Below are 18,665 nucleotides of genomic sequence, written 5' to 3'. Positions count from 1 at the left end.
TTGTATGTTATCCAGTGGGGAGTGAGACTTAAAGAGCTGTAAAAGTCCTACCCTATTTGGCTGTGCGCCAGCCTCACTCCCATCTTTATCCCCTGGTGACATGGAGTTAATTTGGAACATCTGGTGCCAACGGGTAAGGTAGCTTGGATGTGCACCTCCTTATCTCCCCAACTCTAGTTACTGGTATCACTGGGGCAGTGCAGCCTGGGTGTGCACTTCCCCTGTTTCTCAGTCTTAATGTAACTGCCAACTCCAAGAAAAGAGAGAATTGAAAAATTAAACAAAAATATTAAATTACTTTTTACAATCATATTCTGTACTTTTCACTAGAGTTTTTTTCTAGAATGACAATACCATGACATACGAGAATTATTAGGCACTGGTTTATATTTAGAGTACTTTCTCAAACCCAGTCTGCACTGCCTACTTTTGGCCCCTTAGAGTGTGATCCGTCTTCCTCTCCAGCGTTTAGCCGTGTCATATCATAGTTGAAAAGATGACAGCTGCATGGATAGGTTTTGTTGTGGACTTTTCCTAGTTATTCATATTGAACTCATCTGCCTCCGTTTCTTTTCTTGTCAGTAGTACTATGTGTAATAAAACATTCACCCTTTCTCTATGAACCTGGTATGGTATTTGGTTTTGCATAATTTCTGTATTCTTCTTCTAAATTTTTTTTGTTGTGACACAGAAATTCCATGGCAAATTTCAGCAATTCTGGAAGGGAAGTATTTAGTCGGTCTTGGTATTTCACTGATCTTAACATTTTAAATTTGCCATTTGTATGTTCTTAGTGTGGTCTTTGTTCTCTTGTGGTGATTTCCCATGGTATCTGTTCACAACAATATTTGTAGACCAAATTTGTGGGTCAAAGGCACCGTTCAGATGCAGTGCACGCTAACGGGATGGCTATGGCTTGCTTTTTTGTGCATTCCACAATGGGAACAAAAGGCAAATTTTCTTTAGCTATATTATGCCTATTTCCTTTCTGTTAGTTTGAGGCAGTGCAGGGGAGCAAGATGAAATTTTCTGGATATTTTTTTTTTTCATCAGTGCCCTAATCGTCTTTATACATAAAGTCTTCTAGAAATCAACAAGTGTGGTACTTTAAGAATACGTGTAAATGGAATAAGTATTTTATTTTAAGGCAACTTGTTCAAAAGCAATGAAAGTATTCAGTGAGTATGTCAAGTAAATACCATCACACACATCCTTGACAGGAGAAAGAATGTCTTGAGAAACTCTTGAAACAGAACAGGGAAACAGTCTTCCAGTTTAGAAAATTTTCTTCCTGGGCTCTTTTTGTTTTTCTGCATTTCACTACCTTACTACAGAGTGTCCAACAGTTCTTTGGAGATCTCTTTTTGAACAGAGAAGGATTCAAACATCTAAAGGATAAAATCTTTGGGAATCACATACTGACAAATTCCTATGGAATTGTTGGTTTATGTTTTACCTAGACATTAGGCATATTTTGTCATTAAGCATATTTTGTCATTAATTTTGCTGTCTAGCCAGAATAAGTAGTATGAGAAAAGCCAGAATCTCGTAAGAACCGTCAAATATCTAGTATGGTTTTCCAAACAGAGTCAGTGAAATATTTTTGCCAACCTGAGTAATTTATTATGACATTACCAGTATCTTCAAGGACATATGTAATGTAAATGAAGAGAAGGAAGAGTATCTAGAAGTGAGGGATAGTGAGGTGCCCTGTACCTGCACCTGCTGTCTGTGTGCATCCCTTCCCTTTCCTATGGGAACATTGTGCTATTTCTTTCCCCTTTTCCTCTCATTTTTTGAACTTTTTGTTTTGTCTCTTGCCCGTCCGGTTTTAGTTCCTGAAACTAAAGAAGTGGTGAGCCACAAGTACAAGACGCCAATGGTGAGTCAACTGTGATGCCTTCTGGTAGTTCTTTAGAGGATATATCTTTACATTTTCATGTGGCAAAAAGAATTACATTGAGATTGCAGGATTTGCAATGCTAATACTGCAGTGAAACATCATCTGCTCTTTTAAGATAGTTTTCCTTAAGGGAAGACAACAAAACTTGATGATTTTTGTTTCTGTGAAAATAGAGGAACTCACAGGTAGTCCAGAAAGTGTGGTATCTTTTGTTAAGATATGTAAGGATGCAAGGTAGCTGGTTTAGCATAAACTTTAGCACAATAAGAGCTAGTGGAACTGTTTAGTTTAAGACAGTGCAGAACACAATCCTTAATCCATAAAACAGATGGAAAGGGAGACTAGTTCCTGGGCATAAAATGATTGCTAACTGACTTTATGAAAAATTCCCATTTCCCCATGAAAGTGAGCAGTGAGATGCAAGAGAACAGTGTAAGTATTGATTCCTGCCATATAGGTGAGTTACTGCTGTAGTTTAGTGTTCAGTTTTTGTAATATTTTTTGAACACCAGCAGTTGATAATGGTATTTAGCACTTTTACACATAATAATTCAATGATCAGGCTTATATGCACTTATGAGGAAGAAATAGAAGCCAATGATTATCATCAGAACTAAAATTTCTTCAGTTATTTTATGTCTGAAGTGCAGTGTGTACATTTGGTGATTGCATGGAAACTCACAGTCCTTCAAGTGGAGAGAGAGAAAAATTACTTGAAGAAGGTGGAAATGTTTTAGAAACAAAATGCTTAGAATATATGTAATTTAAGAAGCAGATAGCTGTATCTTTTAATAAGAAAAGCCAGTTTAGTGAAAACTAATTATATTTTACCTAAGTGTTTTAGCTTGTACTATAATACAACAAAACATGTTGTTATGCTTATTACCTTTACAAAGATTATAAATGTCAATTTACAGGACAAGAACTTTTAAGATCACCAGAGTAGCCAGTATTAGAACTAGGATATAAACTAAGTCTAAGTCTTACCTTCACTGAATTGTGCTGCCAGTCGCATGCTAAAAGAGGATTTTCTGTTAAATAATAGTACACTTAATCTGTTAAAAGCAATAATTGTAAATCTTGCTAGTGCTATGTGAAGCCCTCTGCTTTAAGGTAGTGACAAAATTGCTTGGTATTTTCATATGAAATATGCAATGTTTGTTGTTGGGGGGGGGTAATTAAAAAAAAAAAAAAAAGCTCGTATTATCTGTGGATTCACTAGCGTTAGTTAAAAATTACAAGGATTACCAGTCCTTGTATATTTGAGCATAAAAAGATAGTTGTGAATAAGGAAGAATCCCACCATCTCATGAGTCAAGGTACAGTTTTGGATGTTTAGTTATAGTCTTTTTAGTTAGCTCTTTCAATCCCTCCTAGAAAATTTCTTGTAAGTCCACACAACAGACCAAAAGCAAATATGTAGGATGTTTTTTCTAAAGCAAGCTGGCCAACTTTCTAGCTGAGCATACTTTTCTTAAAAATTATTAGAATCATACCATCAAGCAACTAATGCTTTTATCCCAAAGGATGTTTTTCAGTTGTTATAAGACTTTTCTTCTCTATCCATCTCAGTTATAAGGTAGTGTGGGACACTTTTTCCTGATTTTGTCTGTAGCCAGAGTAGTTCTTCCATGAAGGAAGACATGCAGTAGAATACAAAATGTGCAGTGGATTTTGTAAAACACGAAATCATTTTAATTTCATTATCTATTTTTCTAAATTCTTGTAGGCTCATGAGATCTGCTACTCCGTGCTGTGTCTCTTCTCTTATGTGGCTGCCATTCGTGGAAAAGAGGCAGAAAACAAAAGCAAACCACCTCGACCAGTTTCCAGTTGATCAGGATATTGGGAAATACCTACCCTTTGGCACGTTGACGTGCAGTACTCCCATTTTTACTGCAGTTACTGGAGCTCACTTCCCTGTCTTCTATGAGAACTTGATTATTCATGTATGACCCTGGAAGTCTTTCCCCATAGAAAAACCTAAGACTTCACGGCTCAGGCTCCTTCTGAATTCATCCTTAATGGAGTTTTTATATGAGCTGTTAATCAGACAGTTTTGAGCATCAGCATCCAGTGGTGACTGACCTACTCTGGCTATTCCTTTGGAATTCCTTTTTTCTTAAGATGACTAACAGCTTGAGTTCGGTTGTTTTTTTGTTTCTAGTGGTACTTGTTACAGGTTAATCACTTTACAACTGCAGGCTTCTGCTTTCATATTCTCTGGTATGTGCACAGTGGAAGCAGTCTGGCCCTGCATGTTGTTTAAATGTAGTGTTTTTATTGTTTTCCTTCTGTGTTGTTCATTTTTACCCACCAACGTGGAGTTCTTGACACACAGTTCTTCAGACTCTTTTGGTAGAGATGAACAATTTAGCTGCATATTCTTAAAATATCATGTGACAACTGAAGTTTGGCTATTAAATTGGTCCATCTATGGAGATGACTGCTGCTCAAGTGGGAAAAGAAGTGGAGAGAGAAACTTTGAAGGCAGTATATTTTGAAAAACCCTGACACCTCATGGATTGTGTGGATTTTCAAATGGGAGTTTAGGTAACATTTGTAGATAACCCAGCAGTAGAGTTAACAGATGCATATAAGGACGACCTAAAACAGTTAATCACAGGGATTAGAAAATGAATAAGGAAATGTAAAACTTGGAAACATTATTGGCAGAAGCACGTGGCACACCCATGTCTTTTTGGGTTTGTAACTATACTCTACACAAGATATTTCTGTAGCAATCTGTAGAACATGTTCAGAAGCCCAAACGATTATGCTGTCTCCAGATTTTTTAAGCTATTGCTTTTTTCCAATCTGTACCTGTATATCAAGGAATCTTGCAAATACTGTGTTAATGTATAATGAAACTCCCACAGTTAAAACTATCCTTCACATTCCTTATTTTAAGTAGGCCGAATATGAATGTGTTTTGCATCCTGTTTTTGTTCTTGAACTGTACTGCACTTGTCTGAAAAGCTCTTAGGATGCTGGGAGGAGAGACTGTCTAGAGAAGATAATGTTACATGTAAAATACTTGGAAAAAATGCTCTGATGCAAACCGATGTATTGTATGTTTTGACATAGAATTCTGAGTAAATGCACCCAGAAATAACTCTGTTTTGGCGTGGTCAGGGTGTCTACCAATTTGAATGGAACACACTAGTAATGGGTGAGAAAACGATGTAAATATTATAGTACCACATCTATTTATAGAAACTGTACAGCTGTCTGAATGTGAAAATAAAATGTCATTCAACCAGCAACTGGTTTTCATCCTCTTGTGCTTTTCATATACATCATATACGTATATGAAATAATGAAAAAAAGACGACTATAAATGGAAAATACATTTTGTTGAAACTTGTTTTCATTTGTTTTTCTGCTATCATAACAGCCATGTAATTTGTCTTTAAAAAAAACCCAACTGTCTGAAAAACATGAATAGGGAAAACAGACATCTGAAATATTGACTTTTTTTTGCACACATGCAAGTAGAAGCAAAAAGTAAAGGATTTTTCATCCTTTCCTAATATAAAGGCAAAACTGAAATTGGCAAACCCTGAAATTAGCCTGTTTTGTATTTAATTCATTTTCTTTCTTTTGTCTTCTGAGACTATAAATTTCCTTATAGCAATATCTGAATTTTTAGCAATTGTAGTATTCTTGATACTACTATATTACAAGAACAGTTAAGATTGAAATCACTTTGGTCAACAATAGATGTTCCGTTTACTGCAGTACTGGGTCTCACTTAAGTAGACAATATTCATTTTTAAATTGTAAACACTGTGCTAGCAGGCCTATTAACATATTCAAACCAGTTAACTTAAAATTATAAGGGGAAGATTAGAGTTTAAAATAATTAAATGCACTGCATCACTTACTATATACAGCTCCTTTTTTTTCCTCCTGTAGAAGCTGTATTTTTGCAAGTGTATTTTTCTGTGACTTAAAATCATAAATTACATAAAGTGCTGTATGCTCTAGACTGCTGAGAAACTTCAGTCTGGAATAAGACTTTTAAAGGGCCTGATAATAAAAATAGCCCTTTGTCCCTTTTGAATTTTTTTAAAGAACAGGTGTGGCTAAATAGTTACAGCACTTGATGTTCAATGGCAAGGAAGAATCAGTAACAACCTCAGACACTGGGCTTCTGCTCTTCAGATGAGAGCAACTGACTTGGCTTCAAAATTGAAGAAATTTTTGAAATTTACAAAATCTTCCTTGTACTTGATGATGGTGACTTGGCAGGTGTTCTGCTAACTGTGGGATGTAGCATATTCATCTGAGACAAAGGCATGCTGTGCAGTGTTTCCGCTACTAAATACACAGCGCTGTTCTCTGGATACCAAATGCAGATCTGGAGGTTGGATTTAAAATTGGTATAAGAACATAAGTCTTTTGGAATGCAGTCTTCTATCCTTTCCACCTTCACTTCATCACTCTTAAGCATTGATAGGTACATAAACTTTAGAGGAAAAAAATAATTACAGTGATTTGCATGTGTTTTGTTGTGTCCCACTTATTTTGATCTTTAGGTAAGAATTCCTTAGCAGCAGTAAGAACTTAGAAGCTTTTAAACCTTCCCAATGGAAGACTGAGAATAATTGGTAATAATAAATAGTGCTAGAAGATTCTTGGAACAAAATGAATAATCCTTCCATTTTTACCACTAGGAGGAGCCTGTGTCTTAGTTTTTAAGTATTTAAAGATGACAACCTTTTTATTTTAACACTTGTGATATTTCCAAGGCACTTACACAAATGTGACAAAGATTCATGAACTTGCCTTAAGACTTAAGGTATTTGCTTATCCTGAACAAGTTTCTTTTTCTGCTACAATGCCTTGTTTGTGGAAGTTGGTTTTCAAAATGACCGTTAAGTGTTCTCTGCAAACACTGGGGTTTGTGACTAGTCTTCCTGGCAGTTTTCAAAGTGGAACCAAGGTTACTAATTTATCTGTCTTCTGGATCACAGATCTTCATTGTGATGTTCCAAAAAAAAAAAAAAAACAAACCAACAAACCCCTTGTTTGTTTGTGAATGCAGTGTCAGTTTCTAGTATGAGTGGGTCTACATTTTAAAGGTTAAAGGTTTTAACATCAGTAAGTGTCACAACAATGGTACTTATTAAGTGATATTTATTAAAGATATCTCTGGAAAAAACTTTGAAGATGTCTGTTGAAGGAAAGAGTTCATTACTTTAAGAAAACAGTGTAAACATTTCCTACACCCTGATTACTAGCTTCAGATAATCCCTACCCTCCTACTTCGACACTTCCAGGATAGCAGAGTTTGTAAGATAAAACGTTCATCTGGGCATTCAAAACCTAAACTGCTGGTAAATGTAAATCATGAAAAATTTTGATTCCAACTAAAGTTCTATCGTAGTGATCAAAGTGGATGGGAAAATGTGGCTATGGTTCTAAGCCTTCTTAGGAACCTTTATGTTGCAAAGATATTGAAGATACTTCTAGAATCATGCTGGTTATGCCAGAGGAGGGCTTTTGGTTCCTACTGAGTGTAATGTTAATAAGGAAGCAGTTGCCTAGAATGGGAACAAACCAGTTGCTTGCCCCTGTGTCAGGCACAGGCTCCTGTTACCACTGAATTCAGAACTAAACAGAAAATAGAAGCTAAGCTTCTCACAAAGAGCAATATTTACATCCCAGTTCCCCTTGATTGCCAAATGGATGAAAGTCAGAAGATGTTGCCTCCGAGGTGAGATCTTCCTTCTGTGAGAAAAATGGCTTCTGCTCAACTCTGGCTCCAGTGGTATTTAGGAACTCCAAGGCACTGCTCTTAGACAAGACAGGTTTTGGTGAAAGACAACATCTCCTAGCTCCTAAAGAAGTGGGAATTAGGACCAAGAAGCAGAACCTTTGTGCAACGGACCTTGCCAAACAAAAGGCAATACCAAAGAGCCTCTTGCTCTTCCAGAAGTCGCAATTCAGCCAGAGGCATCTGCTTCTCATGACAGCAAGACATTTCCAAACAGCTGAGTGGTATTACTTTGCTTCTGCTAGCAGCAATGGCTTCACGTACAGCCCTACTCTGTAATGCTCTTGTAAGATGTTCAGTGTGAGCAACAGCTTTGAGTTCCTACAGCTGTTCTCAGGGTGGCTATTTCACTAAAATAGTAGAAATGTGATGATGCTTTAAATAATAGTGGGTATGTGACCCCTCTTTCCAGCAGTGTGTCTGAAGGTTTAAAAGCTTGATGTTGGTGACAGATAAGGTTTGAGTGCAGTTGAGTACAAACCAGACTTAGAGAGGACCTCTTTCAAGCAGATTCTGTGCTCAGATATGATAAAAATCAGCTCAACATTTATACCAAGGTTAGTAAAATGGTAAGTTAATTTTCTGTTTATATGTTCTTAGTATAATTCTAAGTTACAAGTTAATTTTCTGTTTACTTGTGTACAGTGTTTTGAAACTTCTGCAGCATAGTAGTTCTAGCATTGACTAATGTTGTTTTAAAGCATCAGTCCACAAAGAATCATATATACAACAGCCAAGGGCAAACAGTCCTGCTTCTATTTGCAACAGTTACTATAGTGATAAAAGTGGTTTAGGAACCTACATAGAAATAGAAATCCCCTTCTCCCAAAATAGCTGTACATAAAAAGGAACAAACGGTGGCAGGAAAAACACCAGTAAAACTCTAAACAGTTGCTTCCTTCAAGTATACGAAAACTCTAGTTCTGTATTTCCATTCCTTCCGCTCTTTTTTGCCTTTTCAGTTTCTCTTGCTAACTCCAGTGAGTGCCAGTCTATCCACAGTGTCTGGGTATCAAAGTGCTCCCTTCTTCCCTTTTTATCTGTCTCCCTGCTTGAATTCCTTACCATTTCCTCAGTTTCTTGGTCTACACTCTCTTCAGCCAGTCAGGCTCAGTTCTGCACCTCAATTTCTTATCAGATGTCTCCATCTGTTTCCCTTAGCATTTTTTCATACATTCTTCTTGCCTCTCTGACCATCATCATCTTCCAGCCTCTTTGCCCAAAGAGTTCAGACTTATGCTCTTCTCCAGTCTCCTATTGGGGAGCTACGGTCAGACCTATGCTCAACCAGTCTCTGCCCCCTTCCAGCTTCCAGTCATAATCATCTTCCTGTCTCCTGTTCTTACCAAGCTCTCTGTCATCTTCTTTCATCTCTCAGCCTCATTCCACTCTTACTCCCTTTGCATTTAAATCAAATTATTTTTGGTGGAGTGCTGAAGAGTGCTATAGCGGGAACAGAAAAGATTTCCAGTCTTAGTTCTGCTATTCTGTGATAGCTCCCAGCAGCAGCAGCTCTTCCCTACACTCCTTGTTAGAAATGGCTCAACCATTTAATCTGATATTAAAAATAAATAAATTTGTCTAAAACAGACTTGTAACCTAACAAATTATCTAAACTGTTAAAGTTTTTCAGTGCTGTAGGAAACAAAAAAGTATAAGAGGAAATATCATGCTTTGTAAATACGTAGTACTGTTAGCCCCCTTATACCAGTGACGAAGAACAAGTCCTGTTTCCAGGTAGAAATTTTTGAGGACTTTCAAATGATCAAAATGTACTGTACTTGGGTTTTTTTAAGGCACCATGTACATGAACTGACCTACAAAGCAGAAGAAAAGCTTGGGTTTTCAGCCATTTTTTTCTGGGTTTGGTATATGGAAACTAGCAGTAAACAACAAAACTGTATTTGAGAGTTATATTAGTAATTAGTCTTTTCGTGATCATACTTTCCTGGAGTAGAGCTGGATTACTGGGGCAATTGTTAGTATTATGACAGATACCAAGCAAATGCAACCTTACTGAAGGTTAAATTACTTTCATCCCCATCATGGGTTCATATATTTGGGTCCCACAATTTATACTTACAAGCAAAAAAATGAAAATTATGTATGATATTCTTTATGTTTGTTAAATAAACGATCATGAATATAGAATCAAGTTCAGATGATTATCCATGGTGAAGAAGAAAAAGGAGGCATGCTTACCATTTATTTTTTCCACCTTATATCAATTTCCATATATTTTCATATCCACTGATATTTTACATATATTGGATTAGTTGGTGGTTTTTTTTTTATGTCTTCTGTAAAGCTATCCTAATACAGAATTATGACTGAAATGTGTATATAGCTATGGCAGTTATCTGTGGTTTTAGGGCTGCTTGTTGTCAACATTTCTGTCTGGCACAGAAAGCAGATGCTAGGCTATTTTTTCCATATCAGGACCTAATAAATGAAGCTGTTCGTATCTGTTTCTTTTAAACTTTCACCAGTTCAACCTGTTTTAGGATGTGTTGTGTGGACCCTGCCCAAGGACAAGTAAAGGATATCTCACTGACAGCTTTTGTTTCCCTAAAATAGAGTTCTGTGGTTGGGAAGCACTTGAAAGGTATCAGTGGGGCTATTTTTAACCTCAGCAGACTGTTCTTACAAAATTCATTCGTAAGGAGACAGGAATGGCTTGTATTTCTAAACCTGCTCCAAGATGATATGTTAGTGGCAAACCTCTCTCCTAAACACATATAAAGATTTTATTTCAAAGAAATTCTGTGATAAAAGCAACATAAATTACTTTTCTGATTTCCAGAAACATCTTTTCCCTTGCTGCTCTCATTTGAATGGCCATTGTATGATTAAATTAAGAAAAAAATGCTATCAAGTAGTATTTTCTTGTGTTTTTATTCATTCTACTCAATTGTTGATCTCCCTTGGAATAGCTAGCAGAATAATCCTTTCTTAGAAGGAATGAAACCTGCAGGTGAGGTGTGCTGAAGCTATCTTAAATATCTGTCTTGCCCTGCATTGAAAAGCTTTGTTACAATAATATATAGGAACCTCTTGACCTCTCACTGTAATTTTCAACAAGTAGAATTTAATTTTTATATATAATTTTATATAATAAGCTTAGACAAATCTGAAAAAGTCAATAAAGATAACTTCCCTCTTGTAGAGGGAACAGGAAGATAAACTCATGACAGGTAAGGCACTTTATACCATTTTAAACATTCTGTTGGGACAATTTGAGCTCAATCTGTCTAATTTGCATTTCACCCCACTGTATCACTTAAGTATTGTCACTTAAGCAGCAAAGCAGGGGCACAGATCATCAGCTAGTGCTAAAATCAGCTCATGCACTGACTGAAGTGATCATCTAAACTGAAACAATCCATCAAGGACATGTTTAAAGTTTAAACAATGTTTAAAGTTTACAAGCTACTAAGGAAAGCAAGAATTTTCTAAACATGTTACTGAATGCAAGTAGTTTTCTTTGTGTTACTTTGATTTCTGCCTAACATTAGCATGATCTTCTAAACAATGATTTATTAGCAAACATGTGAATGTGTGAAAAATAGGACTTTTTCATTTTAGGATATTCGTATCGGCATAACTATGCTAGTGCACCTTCAGTTACAACAATGAGTATTGATTGGTGTAGTTAATCCTAACTTGAATATCTAAATAAAATGCATCAGTACCTAATCTGGAACAACATACTGACATTGATGGAAACATAGCTTCTTTATTACACAGGCTACCCTTCCATGGTCACACAAGGATCCACCTGCATTGAGGATATTATAAAAATGTATTTAGTAGTTGGCACCCTTTCTACAAGAATAGCTTTAGTATAGAGCATATACCTGGACTTACAGTGGCTTGGGGATTAAATACTATATGCATTTGTATTAACCAGTCAGAAATCTAATGTTCAGGAAAGAAACAATGAGTGTGTTTATTCTGCAGCCGTTACGAGGGATATGCCTGCTAGTTTTAAATTAGCAGTCATGCATTTATCATAGCAAAACATAAAATAGGCTGCAACCTGAGAAGCTCCACCAAATGCAGTCACTGTCGTGACCTCAGTGTGGACATATGTCTTGTTCCCTTCTTTAGCTCCAACTGATCCACTTCTCATTTGTTAATAGGAAGAATTTATTATCTCCGTGGGGGACCATCAGTTAATTCACACACAGCCTTTGACAGCTGCGTTAAAACTGGAAGAGGAAGAGGATGAAATCCAGCACGCTTTACCTTAATCCTCTACGCTCACACCACAATTTGAAGTTATTTTCTTCAGGCTTTACAGACCTGGACAATAACCTCTCAGACCAAGAGCTGCCGTCGCTGAGGGGAGGTGGTGCCGCGGCGCGAGCCGGCCGTTTGCAACGCCCCAACGGCTGCGGGGCTGGCGCGCGACCGCCGCGTCCCCCTCGGGCGAGAAGCGCTGTGCCGGGGCACCGCCATCACGTACCGCCGGCTGTGTCCTCACGTCAGGGTCCGGCCCCGGCCCCGGCCCCGGCCCCGGCCCCGGCCCCGGCCCCGCTGGTAACGGGCTCCGGGAACTACCCCCTTACACCTCCACGTGCGCATCCCTGGGCTTTGACGGGGGCAAAACCAGGCAGCCCCGGGAGCGGGGAGGCTGCCACGCGGGGTGGGAGTGCTGTGCCAGCTGGCTGGCTGGTAGTGCTGAGGTATCCTAATCAGCTCCCACCTGTGGCCCTGAAGGGGGGTGGATTTTAAATCCTCAAATCCTGCTACAGCTGCTACCCAAAATGCAGGTGTTGGCATTTAAGGCAATCCCCCCCCCCCTATCACTGCTCTGAAGTTCAGTCTCTGAATATCCTGAAGAGAAGCTCAATTTTGTGCCTTTTAAGTAAGACTTGGGTAATGCTGCAAAATCAGATTACTAAGTAAGAAAATAGTTAGTACAGGCTTGAAGGAGCCAATCTTTCGTCTTTGAGAAGTTTATTCAATTTTAGAATTACATTCAAATAAAAAGATGGTTTTCTTAATGTATATTATGTTTTGGCTTTTGAATTTTTTTCTCCTGGGTTTCATACACTTTTTTATTGTTATTTTATGAAGTATTGGTCAACCATTAACTCATTTTGCTGTTATTTTTTGCTCATAGAATAATGGTCAGGATTTGAGCACTGAGGCAATCTCAAGTAACTAAAAGAAGTGAGGAGTTCTGGTAAGGTTTGCTTGCATTTGATAGTTAATTCCATCTTGTGGCTTTTATAAAGAGTATTAAGTGAACCTGCCTATTGCCGGGAGCAAGTAAACATTGTTTACTTACATTCACACAATAGTGCTGAAATACAGGATGAAACACAAAAGAACTGTTGCTGTGGTGTGAAATGTGTGTTATCCTGGGCTAAAGTGTCAGCTGAGGGTTTATTTGGCTAGCAGGCGATGCCACACTGAGACAACTGAGCTAGTAGGAGTACTGGAAGTGTTATTTGTTGTCTTAATGTTTTTGGATTAGTTGATGTTTCTTGTAAGTGGTATCTTAGCTCAAGTGAAGCACCGGGCTAGCTTGACTATTTCTGTGCTGCGTGATATTATGTCTTTAGTAATGCTCTGCAACATCCCTACACTTCAGCTAAGTCTTATGTACATTCATTCAAAGTGTCTAAGTATCTCCATTCTTGGTATATAGTTAGTAGTAATTTCTTTGAAGGAAAGGCATGTACACTCAACCAGCAGCAAGCAGGTAGAATTGATAGGTTTTAAATTGAAATTGTGGTAGCGTCAAAAATTAAAGTCAGTTTCACATCCAACTGGATAGAAATAATAGACCTGAAGAGGTTATGTTTTTCTAAGTTACATATACTTTTCACATGGAAGGATCTTTTACTTGAGCAATAACAGAGTTTTTTTGTCTCAGGAAAACTCCTGAATGACTTCAATAGGACTGTTGTTTTTGATAGTAGTTGCTGTCAGCTGTGAAAGGTACTTAATATACTAGAGAATGCTAGTAGATAAGAATTTTTAAACTTTATGGCCTACGTTAATACTTTTTTTACTATTTGCACACTTCTTTCTAACAGTAATTAACAACTACAAGGTAAGAATATTTGCCATGACATTTAGAGATAAGTCCATCTGATTTTTGCATCAGAGGAGATCCAACACAGGAAAAGATAGTTAAAACCATCTTTTATCAAGTAGTCTTTCAGGTGTGATGGGGAAAAATTGTGAGATACTTTGTTGTTCTTAGCCAGCTAGGTTTGGGACAAACTGCTCAGTTTATGTAGTTTTAATCAGATTGGGATTAAAGTAATTTATTTATTTATTTATTAACAACATGGAATTAATGGACAATTACTGAACTATACATTCAGGATCAATATCAACCATGGAACAGATAAATGACAATACTATATGCTTGCAAAACATCAATAAACACCTACAATTTTCTAAAGACCCTTCTAGGACTAATCACAGAAAGTTCAGATCTTGCAGGTGCACCTTCCCCCTTTTCCTCTTTTCAGTGTGTGAGGAGTGGTTTGCATTTTGAACTTTCAGAATTCACATTTTTAGGAATAATTTTTAGAAACCTAACTAGAGTGTACTTCTTTTTTGTAACTATTCAGGTTTGGATTTGGTTCACTCCTTGTCATTGGAAGTTTTGGAAGTTAAAACTAACTTGTGTTTTTTTGTAGAAGCACAGCATTGTCTTAGAAGGCCCTATAGAATTAGATTCTAACTATTTGGCACTACCCTGTATGAAATACTTCCAGAAGTACAACCTTGGCCAGTTTTTTTGAGGAGGCATTTCTTTGATTGTCATTAGTGTTAGGACTTCAAAACAGTAGAAAGTAAATTTGTGAGCACTGGAAGTATATATATATATTAGAATTTCATACCTGAAGACCATTTAAACAATGAAATTTCATGAAAAAATGATTGACTAACGTCTAGTGAAAGCATCAGTTTGCAGTATACTGTTTTTCACAGCTGAGACGTGAAATAAATGTTCACTTGTGAAAGCACTGCTCTTCCCCAAAACATTGTACTCATGTTGAATAGCTAAGAATTGAGCAGAAAATGCCATTTTCTTAGTGACTCTTAATTTATTTTTGTACTCTTTCAGTATTGTACCCTCTGACAGCATGAAAGTCTACTCTCTTCATGAAACACCTTTCTGGTAATAGAATGTATTTGGTATAGCACCTAACTCTCCTTAACTGTCCTTTGTAATCTAAGCTCTTGCAATTCAGTCTCTGCTTTTCAATAGACATTGTCCCACAGATGTTGGGATGATCCTCTCAGTCCACTGCATTCTGCTCATAGGTTCTTTATTATATAGAATGTCCCTGACTTTTATGTGTGGTATGTGCCTTATTTTTTAAATAATAGTGTTGCTCAGAAACCAAAAGTACAAAACAATGTAAATTTGTTTGCATATCTTCCATTGGCTTTTATTTATTTGTTGAATAATAAAAAAATGTGCAACAGACAAATATTAACCTTGGATAAGTTGACGTTGGTTTTAGAGGAGTACCCTTCTTTGTTCTGATAGTGTAATAAAATAATCAAAATACACATCTCATTATCATCAGTGTTTTTATTATGAAGACATATTTGCTTGTTTAGTACAACTAACATGCTGTGTCAGACACGCTTTCCCATCGTAACTGATGTGTTGGAGGCAGGGGACTAGTATTACTTCAGTTCCTTTGTGCTGATTCTTCCAAAAGGCAATGCTTCCTGGATTGATTTAATCTTCCCACCTCCTCTTGTACTGTTATCATGAAAAAGTACTTTCCAGCCAGAAACTACTAACAACTACTGCAGGTCCAAAAAACCCCCACCCCAAATACTATTCAAACTAGTAGGTAAGAAGCCAGAAATGCTATTGTGTCATTTGATTAGACAAAGTTATCTGCAAAAATACATACATACCATTCATAGACTTTCAAAAGCTTTCAGTAATATTTTATGACAGTAAGTTCATTGTATTCATCACAAGCTTTTTGTTTTGAAATTTTTTATTTATGTGTAAATAATCTTCCTTGCTACATCTTTCACTGTTTCGTCTGGTGTACAAAATTATCTCTGTAGATTAGTATGATGTCTATGATTGGTTGCAGAAACATCTAATAACTGGAATTCTATGCTAGTGTCTTTTTAAAAGCTAGTAGTGTGTAATTATCAAAGAAACTATTTTCTATATAAAGCAGAATGGTAGCTTTAGCCAGAGATTCCCAAATGGTGTCTTTCAGACGTGGTTCTGCAAAGATCTGCTCAAGAGCACAGAAGTGGATATTTCAAGCACTGACAATAAAAGCAGTAGGAATGAAAGTCACTTTCTATTGTGCAGAGATCAGTATAATGAAAGGTGTTTAACTATTACAAATAATTTGTTAGTGTTTCATTATTCTGAGCTACTTGTTTCTTGTGAAGAATGTCAGAATTCTGAGAAGAGAAAATGGAGAGAACTGTAGAAGTGAGGAATTTATGTTTGTTTCAGATATTAGGAATGGACTGCGTTTGCACGTAATTGTAACAATTGTTTTTTTCAGACATATGTATGTAATGGGGGAAAGGTTTTATCTTGATTTCCCTGAATTTCGTTGGGGCAATGGAGACATGGAGACAGGGGCAATGTAACTAAAACAGATATATGCAAAGAGGAAACATTGTCTGAAAGTATGCTGAGTAAGCAGGACACTACAAGACACTGCTGCCTCCTAGTACACATATATTAAATGACTTTTAAGATGAGCAGGACTCCTAAATGAAACTGAAATGATCCTTTAATTTCTTCAATTTTCTTCTTTTAAAGTTCCATTCCAAGGCTAAGACAGAGAATGGGGAGAAGGATTTATTGTCAGATACATTACCTGATTGTTTATTATAACTATTCAATTTTTTAAAAGTCTAAAACATACATTACACTTCTAGATGCATTGTAATTTTAACTCTGCTTTCTTGGTTAAAGTGATGTACACAGATTATTGATACTAGTTAGCTCTGTATTAATAAATAACAGTCTCCTAGAGGGAGTGCTTGTAGTGAGTTAAGAAAAAAAGTCAATAAAATATTCTGTTATTCTTACAGACTTTTTACACTGGCACAGCATATAAAGGTTGAGACTCATGAAACCCTGACTTTAAAATAAACCAAATAAATTACCTTGCAGGAATGTGATCTTACTATGATTACTGAAAAAACAAACAGAAATCAAAACAAGTGCACATCCCCCCCTGCCAAAGTTATAAAAATTCCATAGAGTCTCTAACATGAATATCTAATGACTGTTTAATCTTATATCTAACCAAACAGCCATTGCTCCTTTATCCAGCTGAATTATTTTGATTCATACCTTGACTTGCAGATGAATTGAGATTCAGAGTTCTACTGAGGTGCTGGAGAATTTAAAAAAGAAATTAAGATATTATCAGACATTAAAAGATGCTAATTTTAAATTGAGACTTGGTGCTGAAGGTGAAATATGGAAGCTTTATAGTAGTTGCTTTTATCTGATGATTCCAAGGAGGTTTAATGTTCTTAAAGCAAGCTTCAGAAGATGATAATATTAAACTTTGAGCCATGTCTACACTGTATAGTATAGCACTGAACAGAAATATTTGAGCTAGCTGTTGAACAAAGGTGTCTTATGAGCTGCTGCATAGATTAGCTAGACACTTCAGAGTTCTTAGCCCGAGTTCATCATTGTACTAATGCAGTTATATTGCTTGCTGCCAAATGAGAATATTGGTGCCCAGCACTGCAAGGTGTACTGTGTACACATCCCTGACTTAGCACTGAGTAAAATATCAAACTCTGTGCTGTATTAGAAATACCTTCAGGCTTGCTGTGCTGAAGACGGCTCTCTGTCAATGGCTGTTATACAGGTTGCTTTCACAGCTTTTTCTGATTTTGATGAGCATTTAAAGTGGTGCTATATGGGTTCGTATTGATAAATAGATGGGTTAGTAGCAGCTTTACCAAAAATATTTAGTCAATATTTCTTACTGTGTTGTAAACGTGACTTTTTTTTTCCTGGCTCTTTTGACAAACAAAATAAATTATCAATGTTTTAAAAATGTTTGTGATGTAGCATGAACTACCTTTTACATATGTCTAACGGCTAATTACTTAATTTAAAACTTTCAATTACAGAGTATGACACAAAGGATATTTATCCACAATGCAGTGTTTGTAGATAGACCTCCATTCCAGTGCTAAATATCTTCTCTAGAAATATTAAGTCAGAAGTGTAATAATTGTCCACCTTCAGAACTGTATTACCCAGCAAGTAACTTAATTCTGTCGTAACAGTTTAGAACGAGAAACACAATCTTGCTGTGTCTAATTAACAAACTTTGTATATACCACCAAAGATGTCAGGGTTAGATAAAGGGAAACTATAATTATTTTTTTTTAATTATTTTTTGTTAGCTATCTGTTACTTTTTCTTTATTGCAGTATTAGTGTTATCCATAAGATTAATCTGATTACCTCTGACGTCCAGTCTGCACTCTATTTCAGCTTCACCACACTCATTAACAGCTTTACAGGTATAACAGCCACCATCAAATGGAGTGGGTTTCCGGATTTCCAGGGTCAACACGCCCTGTTTACTGAACATGCGGTATTTGGCATCCCCAGAGAGATCCATTTTATTTTTGTACCAGAAAATCTTTGGCTGAAGAACAAAAGAGAAGAATTTTAAAATAGAAGAGAGAAAAATGGAAGACTTACAGCTGATCTTACAGCTTTAATTTAGCCATCAAAGGTTTATACATTTTGAGGGCTATGTATTAAACAGCAGCGTTAATAATTTTTCAAGGAACGTCTCCTCATTCAGTACAAAGTCATGAAACTAGTAATTTAAATGTTCAGTCTTTTCTTTAACTCTCAAATAGCACGTAGAGAATGTAGGTCTGTACCCTATTTTATTGCAATTTTTAAAAAACACTACAAACAGGCTACAGGTTCATTCCTTCAGGAGTTATTTAATTGTGCTTA

General features: G+C 36.6%; 2 protein-coding genes across 20 annotated transcripts in view; one reads left to right on the top strand and one right to left on the bottom strand.

Annotated features, from left to right (window-relative positions):
• MADD (MAP kinase activating death domain) overlaps window positions 1-5,271 on the top strand; it is a 73,249-nt gene extending 67,978 nt beyond the window's left edge. For all 19 annotated transcript variants that reach the window (XM_072863562.1, XM_072863579.1, XM_072863577.1 and 16 more), the window contains 2 exons: window positions 1,836-1,882; window positions 3,633-5,271. In XM_072863562.1, coding sequence (XP_072719663.1) covers window positions 1,836-1,882; window positions 3,633-3,740 — 155 coding nt within the window. In that variant the 3' untranslated portion in view covers window positions 3,741-5,271. The remainder of the gene's footprint in view (window positions 1-1,835; window positions 1,883-3,632) is intronic.
• Window positions 5,272-15,292: 10,021 nt separating this feature from the next.
• MYBPC3 (myosin binding protein C3) overlaps window positions 15,293-18,665 on the bottom strand; it is a 64,883-nt gene continuing 61,510 nt past the window's right edge. Inside the window, exons 32-34 of the mRNA XM_072864264.1 lie at window positions 18,156-18,342; window positions 17,017-17,059; window positions 15,293-16,489 (exon numbers count right to left, since the gene is read on the bottom strand). Of these exons, the coding sequence (XP_072720365.1) occupies window positions 17,049-17,059; window positions 18,156-18,342 (198 nt within the window). The 3' untranslated portion in view covers window positions 15,293-16,489; window positions 17,017-17,048. The remainder of the gene's footprint in view (window positions 16,490-17,016; window positions 17,060-18,155; window positions 18,343-18,665) is intronic.

The sequence above is a fragment of the Ciconia boyciana genome, chromosome 6 (assembly GCF_034638445.1).
Source record: "Ciconia boyciana chromosome 6, ASM3463844v1, whole genome shotgun sequence".
Classification (NCBI taxonomy): Eukaryota; Metazoa; Chordata; class Aves; order Ciconiiformes; family Ciconiidae; genus Ciconia; species Ciconia boyciana.
The sequence above is the reverse complement of the archived record's forward strand: the minus strand, read 5'-3'. Positions and strand labels throughout refer to the sequence as shown.